The 9,627-nt window shown below is 43.5% G+C and overlaps 1 protein-coding gene across 1 annotated transcript in view; it reads right to left on the bottom strand.

The window, feature by feature from the left end:
- The window catches only part of SIDT1 (SID1 transmembrane family member 1), a 43,368-nt gene extending 42,266 nt beyond the window's left edge, over nt 1-1,102 (bottom strand). The window contains exon 1 of the mRNA XM_081844998.1: nt 1,026-1,102. Within this exon, the coding sequence (XP_081701124.1) occupies nt 1,026-1,037 (12 nt within the window). The 5' untranslated portion in view covers nt 1,038-1,102. The remainder of the gene's footprint in view (nt 1-1,025) is intronic.
- Nucleotides 1,103-9,627: the final 8,525 nt, after the last annotated feature.

Here is a 9,627-nt window from a genome sequence, read left to right as displayed (position 1 = left end):
CTGCTAGGTTGGCAGGAGCAGGGACCGATCAACGGGCCGACCTTCTGATCAGCAAGTCCTAGGCTCTGTGGTTTAACCCACAGCGCCACCCGTGTCCCTTGCAAAGAGATAGCATCCCACAAATCAGAGAAGGACCAGCCTTCCTTTCTTCACTGATGGTACCTGAGCAAGTTACTGCTTCAAACAAATAACACAATAAATCATGCAAAAACAATAACATAACCAAGGTGGGGGGGGTGTTAATACAGACAGAGCCAACTAAAAAAGTCAGACTGTTTAAAACAGTAAAAACACTCAAATTACTTGAGTAAAACAAAAAAAATGTTTTAACTTGGTTCTGAAATGGAAGTGCTGAGGTTGAAAGCACCTTGCAAGGTAAGTGCCACCACAAAGAAAGACCTAATACATCTGAACACAGAACCAGCTCCTGCCCCCATTGGAATGTGAATAACCCCCTTAGGCATGTTGATACCGGGAGTCCTTCATAAGCCTAGCCATTTAGGGCTTCATAGGTAACCACCCAAAACCTGAAATGGGCTTGGAAGCGAGTAGGCAGCCAACACAGTTCTTTTGTAATCTGTGCAATGTGATTTTATCTAGTTGCACTGGTAAAAGTTCTGTCAATGACAATTTGCATTAAAGGAAGCTTCTGAGCAGTCTTCAAGCACGGCTCCATGTACAATGCATTATAGCAGTCCAGCTGGGGTCAGGCTATCCCTATCCAAGGATGGTGATAGCTGAAGAACTATCTTTCTTTTTCCTTTCCACCTTGCTGTATATTGCGGTGAAGCTCTTTTATGTCAGGCCCCTTAGCAACCCAGGCCACTATCAAGTGTAAGAAAAGAAGATAAAGCAAGCTAATTCCTTCCTTTTCAGTATCCTATTTCCCCACCTCACCTTTCAATGGACACCCTCAACTTTCCAGTAAATATTTCCTTCTAATCTTGGAACAACAAGAGTTTTCTCCTTAGCTGCAATATTGTCATGCAACCTTTGTTAAAACTGCCAAAAGGCAATCTCCTTACCTCATGAGGCATGATGGGAATTGTAGTCCAACAACACCTGCAGGGCCACAGGTTGCGGACACCTAGTCTAAACCAATAAAATACCAGTTATTAAGATGGTAGCACTGAAGGCTTGCCTAAAAATAACTGTTTTTAGTGGTTCCCAACTTTTTTTGGGCCATGCCCCACCTAAGCATCTCTAAAATCCTGATGCCCCCCCGTGACATATAATTCTTATATGTGCCCCACATTGGGAACCATGGGTCTAGAAGGTTCACATTTTATTTGGAAACCCAGTCATAATACATTTGAAAGGATGCATCTTTCAGATTGCTACAGCCTCCAGACTTCTGTAAAAAAAAAGGTATGGCTGGCTGACCTAAGGTAGCTTGAGATCTAATAAAAAGGGGGGAATTTCAGCACCACCCCACATCACCAGCCAGAGTCCAGAAGCCAGGTCAGAGCATGTGCCCATACTCATTCCCTTTGCCATCCCTTTGCATCCCACCCATCCTGTTGCCTCCATGCCTGCCTTTCCTAAATGAATGAGAACTTGCGGGAGGGAGGAAAAGGAACGGGGCTGCTGCTTATCATAACTTTGGCCAGTAGGACTCATAGGGCCATGAGTGAATGGTAAAAGGAGGCAGTCAGTGGTGTCACCGGGGGGTGGTGTGCCCCAGGTGCCATGTCTGGGGGTGTGTGACAAGAAGGCACCCCATGGGGTGCTCACCCTGCCGTCCCCAGGCGTGGCGGCGTAAGCTGCCTTCACGCTGCCGCAGCCGCAGCTGCATGTGAAGGATCCTCCATTCATGGCTGCAGCCATGAGCAGAGGATCCCGCCACTGTCCATATGGTGTTCGAGCGGCGCTGGCGGCAAACCGCTACCTAAAATGCATGCGCTGTGTCACGCACATGCGCTGTACATAGCGGCGCCACACATGCATCGTACGTAGCGGTGCCACACATGCGTCGTATGTAGCGGTGCAATGCGTGCGCAGCTGGCGGTTTGCCCCCACCCTGCGTGTCGGTTTGCCTTTGTTCGCCCCTGGAGGCAGTGGTGAAAGTAGCAAGGAGTTGGGCCCTGTCCAAAGGGCCTCTCAAACCTGGTTCTGCAGGTTCCCTTAAAGGAAAAGGCAAAAACATTTAAACAGTTCTAAGGATAACTTTTTTGTGGGGGCTGAATATGGAAGGGAGTCCCCCGCCTTATGGGTCTGAGTTATCATGTATAGTGAAAGGACAAGAATCCAAAAACCAGGAAGAAGCCCTACTGGAATAGAGAACAGTTCTTAAGAGATGAAAGGTTTGGCTTGCAGGGGGTCCCAGGGCTCCCTTCTGAAATAATAGCACCTACACGCTATACCTTTGGAAGCACATTCAAAGCACTGTCTTCCCCTTAAGGAATTCTGGGCTCTGTAGTTTGTTATGGGTTGCTAGGATTTGTAACTCTATGCGATGGGTAAACTACATCGCCCAGAATTATGTGAAAGAAAGCATGTGTTTCCGATGCAATTTAAAGGTAAGGTGTGTAACACAGGAGTGACTTTCCCTCACTTGTATTAACTATTGCAGCCAGCCCACATTCTTATAGGTTATGACCTATAACAGGAGTCAGCAAGGTTCACCTTGCCTGGGTTGGTTCACTCCAGCAGAGATCCCTCTGTGGGCTGGATTGCAGGCATGTGAGCATGCACGCCCACAATTTCCAGCATCTGTGCAGATGCAATTTTCGGCATCTGTGTCTGCACAGACACGATTTCTGGCACCGCTAAAGTGAGCCCCCGCACTGCACTGAGCTGGTTTAGCGCAGCATGCGGGGACTCACTGAGCAGGTGGCTCAGTTTGGGGGCAGCTCGGGGGCTGGTTAAACGACCCTCATGGGCTGCTTGTGGCCCATGGGTTTTGGTTGCTGACCCCTGACTAATAATAATAATAATAATAATAATAATAATAATAATAATTTATTTATACCCCACCCATCTGGCTCGGCGGCTCCCAAAAGAATATTAAAAGCACCATAAAACATTAAAAACTTCCCTAAACAGGGTTGCCTTCAGACGTCTTCTAAAAGTCAGATCGTTGTTTATTTCCTTGACTTCCAAAGCGAGGGCCCCACCACCGAGAAGGTTCCACAGGGAAGACACCACTACTGAGAAGGCCCTCTGCCTGGTTCCATGTAACTCTGCTTCTCGCAGTGAGGGAACCAGCAGAAGACCCTTGGAGGACCTCAGTGTCCAAGCTGAGCAACGGGAGTAGAGACACTCCTTCAGGTATACTGGGCCAAGGCCGTAGGGCTTTAAAGGTCAGCACCAACAGTTTGAATTGTGCTCAGAAACATACTGGGAGCCCGTGAAGATCCTTTAGGTGTTATATGGTCCCGGTGGCCATTCTGGATTAGTTGCAGTTTCTGAGGCACCTTCAAAGGTAGAGTGCATTGCAGTAGTCCAAGCAGGAGATACCTTAACCAGGGCATGCACCACTCTGGGGAGACAGTCTGCAGGCAGGTAGGGTCTCAGCCTGCGTACCAGATGGAGCTGGTCTACCTGCCCTGGACAAAGAATTGACCAAGATTCTGGAACTCCCTCCCTAGGGGATGTTAGACTGGCTCCCTCCTTGTCATCCTTCTGACTTGTTCCAACAGGTTGTTGGGAACTGACAGCTCAGACACTGAGATCCAGCGCCGGACACTGAGATCCAGCGCCGAGGGCCTTCTGGCGGTTCCCACATTGCGAGAAGTGAGGTTACAGGGAACCAGACAGAGGGCCTTCTCGGTAGTGGCGCCCACCCTGTGGGACACCCTCCCTTCAGATATGAAGGAAATAAGCAGCTATCCTATCTTTAAAAGACATCTGAAGGCAGCCCTGTTTAGGGAAGTTTTTAATATTTAATGCTGTACTGTTTTTAACACTTGATTGGGAGCTGGCTGGGGAAACTCAGCCAGATGGGCCAGATATAAATAATAAATTATTATTATATTATTATTATTTAATGAAAGGGACCACCCTGAGATCCTTGGATGAAGGGCGGTATACAAATTTGAATAATAATAATAATTTACGATTCTACTATGATGCTATTCGTACGGTTTTAACAGATTGTAGCAAAAAACCTGCTAGCACATTTGAAAAGCTAACCAGGGTCTGATATGGTTTCAGATTGGAGGGGTACCATGTGTTGAGATTCCTGCATTGCAGGGGGTTGGACTAGATGATCCTCATTGCCCCTTCCAAATCTACAATTCTATGACTGTGTTTATTTGGGTTTTTTAAATGATCTTTAGCTCGGTGGTCCTCAAACCTTTTCTCTGGGTCACAATTTCAGAATAAAAATTTGCTTGTGCCACACCATTTTTGTTTGTTGATAAGAAATACTTCTAGGATTTCCTCACTATCACTTGATGCTCTTGCTCTCATTTTGAAAATGCCATATCTAAAGACAGAGGGGGGTTTGCCCTGCCAGATTTCAAACTCTATTATGAATCAGCAGCCGTTTGCTGGTTGAAGGAATGGCTGCTTCTTGAGAATACAGACATCTTAGATTTAGAAGGTTATGATAATGTATTCGGGTGGCATGCATATTTGTGGTATGGCAATTCAAGGCATTCAAAAACCATATTGTCAGGAAAGCACTCTTTAATGTCTGGACAAAATACAAAGACTTTTTGGAGAGTAAAACCCCAAGGTGGTTATCACCTATGGAAGCGAAAGCTTTGAAAAAACTTAATATGGAGGCCAAATGGCCAAGATATTGGGAAATTTTGGAACAGGAAGGAGACAAATTGAAATTGCAGAGTTACGAGAAGCTTAAAGATAAGGTGCGAGACTGGTTACATTATTTTCAAATAAGAGAGGTTTACAATTTGTATAAAAAAATTGGTTTCCAGGTGGAAAAATCAAAATTAGAAACAGAACAGTTAGAACCCAATGCTAAGATACTATCAAGAATGTACAATTTGCTGTTGAAATGGAACACTGAGGAAGAAACGGTAAAATCTGCTATGGTAAAATCGGCACAAGATATAGGACATAATATTATGTTTGCTGACTGGGAGCAGTTGTGGACCACCGGGGTTAAATTTACGGCATGTAATGCCCTAAGAGAGAATATTATGAAAATGATGTACAAGTGGTACATGACTCCAGTCAAGCTTGCAAAAATCTATCATTTGCCCGATAATAAATGTTGGAAATGTAAAGAAACTGAAGGTACATTCTTTCACCTTTGGTGGACGTGCCCAAGGATTAAGGCCTTCTGGGAGATGATCTATAATGAAATGAAAAAGGTATTTAAATATACCTTCCTGAAGAAACCAGAGGCCTTTCTCCTGGGCATAGTCGGCCAATTGGTGTCAAAGAAGGATAGAACTTTCTTTATGTACGCTACAACAGCAGCAAGAATACTCATCACAAAGCATTGGAAGACACAAGACCTACCCACCTTGGAAGAATGGCAGATGCAAGTAATGGAATACATGGAAATGGTGGAAATGACTGGCAGAATTCGAGACCAGGGAGAAGAGTTGGTGGAAGAAGATTGGAGGAAATTCAAAATCTATTTACAGAAACATTGTAAAATTTTTGAATGTTGATGACATTGAAATGAAATGAAGGGGTTCTAGTAATAAGATAAAAGATTATGTAAAGTGGATGGTTATTAGATGAAAGTTTGAATTAAATGAATTTGCTGAACTAATTTTTGAGTGGAATACAAAAAAGGGAGGCGTGAGGAAGTCAGGAAAATAAGTCAACTAGAGAATTTTTAAAAAAAGAGAGGGATTTTTGTTTTCCTTTTTCCTTTTCCTTTTTCTTTTTTTTATGTCAATTGTCTGTATTTTTGTATTTTTGTATTTTTTCTTGTGTTCTTATTGTCTTATAACTTTTCTATTGTGAAAACTTAATAAAATATCATTAAAAAAAAAAAAATGCCATATGTCCGGACATTACCTGGATTTCAAAGGCATCTCTTTGTCATTAATCTTAGGCAAGTCAATCGAAAAATCACTTTAAAAAAAAAAGGAAGCTCAACAATTTTAGGGTATTCCTAAAAGAAGCTCAACAACCTTTGGGTGTCCTGGTTTTTACTTCTGGAAATATGGTTACGCTGTAAGGCCGTGGTTCCCAGTCTGATTTTTAAGAGGGGTAATTCAAGAATGAGTTATTAACAGCTAATGGCATGTTAGGCTTTCTCCCTGTGAATAGCAGTTCACTTTTTAAATAATAAGAATATATGTCACAGTGGGGGAAGGAAGCAGGATTTTAGAAATGCTTAGGTGGGGCATGGCCAAATAAAGGTTGGGAACCACTGCTATAAGGTATCTTATCCATAATCTGCAAAATAAACAAACATTACTATACTATACTATACTATACTATACTATACTATACTATACTATACTATACTATACTATACAGTGGTACCTTGGTTTACAACCATAATCCGTTCTGGAGGTCCGTTTGTAAACCAAAACACATTGTAACCCAAGGCGTGCTTTTGCCAATGGGGCCTAAAAAAAAAAAAAAAAGTGTTTGTAATCCCCCCAAAATGGGTTGCAATCCAAAAAAAGTTTGCAAACCGGGACACGCACTTCTGGGTTTGACGTGTTTGTAATCCAAAACGTATGCAAACCAAGGTACCATTGTACTGTACTATACTGTACTAAAATGTTTAAAAGTCGTTGAATCTCCTCACTACACTTGTCATCCTCTCCTGCCACATCAGTAAAGTGGTACCTCAGGTTAAGCACTTAATTCGTTCCGGAGGTCCGTTCTTAACCAGAAACTGTTCTTAACCTGAAGCACCACTTTAGCTAATGGGGCCTCCTGCTGCCGCCGCCGCATGATTTCTGTTCTCATCCTGAAGCAAAGTTCTTAACCTGAAGCACTATTTCTGGGTTAACAGAGTCTGTAACCTGAAGCGTATTTAACCTGAAGCGTATGTAACCCAAGGTACCACTGTATTGCACTTCTTAATGCATGCCAGCCTTCCTTCTGGATCGTGTTAGCGAACACCTTCTACCCAAATACAGTGGCACCTCGGATTAAATACTTAATTCGTTCCGGAGGTCCGTTCTTAACCTGAAACTGTTCTTAACCTGAAGCACCACTTTAGCTAATGGGGCCTCCCGCTGGCACTGCCAAGCAATTTCTGTTCTCATCCTGAAGCAAAGTTCTTAACCTGAAGCACTATTTCTGGGTTAGCGGAGTCTGTAACCCGAGGTCCCACTGTATGGACAGGCCCCACCATATGAGAACCACTGCTTTAGCTGTTCTTGTTTTTACCTGTAAGCCGCCTTGAGTCCCTGGCAGGAAAAAAGGCGGGGTAATAATAACAACAACAACAACAACAACAACAACAACAATAGTTGTTGTGTATTGAGTCAAAGGATTTTATATCTGTATTATTATTGTCTGTAATTGCATTAGGGTAAAGTAACTGCCTTTTGGTTCCAGAGGGTACAGCTACTATTGGTTCATTTAAGCTGCTGTATTTGGATCCTCTGTCTTATTGGTTGCCTCCAAAAGGCAGGACTGTGATTGCCTGATATTGTTCCCTCCAAAATGTATCCTTTCTAGCTAGTTCCCTGTCCCTATAAATGTAGCTCTCCCCTCCTCAGGTCTCAGTCTTGTTGCTTTAATAAAGAAGTGTTACTAGAGAACTGTCTCCAGCATATTATGTCAAGAGAGCTGAAATCACAAACCCCACGCTACGACAATACACGTAATAATAATTTCATTTGCCTCTTTTGGGGAGGCGGTTAGAGCCGGGACTCGGACGTGGCTCCCTGCAAACTTTTGGCGCTCTCTCGTGAGGGAAAGAAGTCCGCCCTGCAAGATCTACCCACCGGGGAAGAACGGGAGATGAAGGTGATGGACTACATGGAAATGGCGGAAATGGCTGGCAGAATCCGAGACCCGGGAGAAGAGATGGTGGAGGAAGATGGGAAGAAATTTAAAGATTATCTACAGAAATATTGTAAAATTAAGGAATGTTAGAAAGATGTTGGAATGAAGCTCCATGGCTTTAGTACAAATGTTATAAGGAATTAAGTACAATAGATTGTAATTGGATTAAAGGGAAAAATAATGTTAGAATTTGTCAAGTTAAATGATAGGACAGAAGTTTGAGGAAGATGGGAAGGATTTGCTGAAAGAAATAATTGAAGTGGAATACAAAAAGGAGGTGTGAGGAGGTCGCTGAAACAAGTAAAAGAAAGGTAATAACATTGAAAGTAGGTTGTGTTTCTTTTTTCTTTTAATTGTTTTTGTTTTATTTTTGTTATGTAATATTTTTGTTTTTGTATTGTATGGTTTTGTTATGCTTAATTCTTTTTTTCTTTTTTCTTTCTGTGACTTTCCAAACTTTCATAAATATTATTTATAAAAAAGAAAGAAGAAGAAGAAGAAGTCCGCCCGGGCCCTTCGCTCCGCGGCCGAAAAGTGTCTCCTCGGCGCCGGCGGGGTTGCCGGGGCGACGGGCGCCAGGCCTGCTCTCCGCCGCGCCACCCGCCCCTCGATTTGTGCGCCGCGCCCGGCCGCTCGCCCTCCTCGCCCGCAGCCCCGCCCCGGGAAGCCAGCGCCGCCTCTTCAGCGCGGCTTCCTCGGGCCCGCCGGGACTCCCGAGATGGCCCTGCGGAGGGCGAGTCGCTTGCCGGCCTCGGCGGGAGCCACGAGGAAGCCGCCGCCCAAGAAGAGGAAGAAGAAGCGGGAGGAGTGGGACGTGAGTGCGCGGAAAAAGAAGAAGAATCATAATAATAATAGCCTATTTCCCTTTTTAGTCGCAAGAGTCGTAGATCTGATTGGGGGGGGGGGCGGGGAGCCAAGCTGTGAAAACACGCGGAATAATAATAATAATAATAATAATAATAATAATAATAAAAATAAAAAAATAGCCTATTTCCCTTTTTAGTCGCAAGAGTCGTAGATCTGATTCATAAATGCAACTCACGCTTCCTAAATGCTTTATGACGGATTCCATTTGCTTTTTTAGAAAAACGAGTCAACCAAAAGCTCTACTTTTCCAGTTTATCGCCACAGCAGTTATCCACACTATTAATAACCAGCAAAGCAAATAATTTAATTAGACATCGAGCGACAGAATAATCTGCCCACAATAAGGAAATGTTGTCCGTGGTAGGATTACTTTCCACCTGGTCGTCTTGACACTTGGTTAAATTTGCAAAATTTAACGGTCCCAAAATACAGACGTGATTTCACTTTCACAAGTTTGAATATACTGCCTTGGGCTGCACTTGAGAGTTGATTTCCGAGAAATCCACTGTGGAGATGGCAGTATTGAGTCAGTGGCTCATGTGCTTCTGGCCTGAACTCTTTATGAAGATTTTCTATTATTGTCCATTCCGGGTTGCTCAGCCATTGCTACTGTGTCCTTTCAAGATGCTCAGGTGACAGCAAAAACTGGAAGGTTTTTAGTGAGGGCAGTTAGAATAATATCTCTTATTTGATTATTGATGTCAACCCCCAAAATGTATTTTCTATAGTTCAGTTTTTACCTCTACCTTCAGTATATTTTATTCTATTTTATTGCGATGGCTAGTGGCTGATGCAAATAGATTCCTCTGGGTTGGAGAAGAAGGTGGGTTTTGTCCAGCGGGTTTGGAATCAAAACCT

The sequence above is a fragment of the Podarcis erhardii genome (assembly GCF_964252035.2).
Source record: "Podarcis erhardii genome assembly, chromosome: 17".
Taxonomy (NCBI): Eukaryota; Metazoa; Chordata; class Lepidosauria; order Squamata; family Lacertidae; genus Podarcis; species Podarcis erhardii.
Note: the sequence above shows the minus strand (reverse complement) of the source record. Positions and strands in the feature narration are given on the sequence as shown.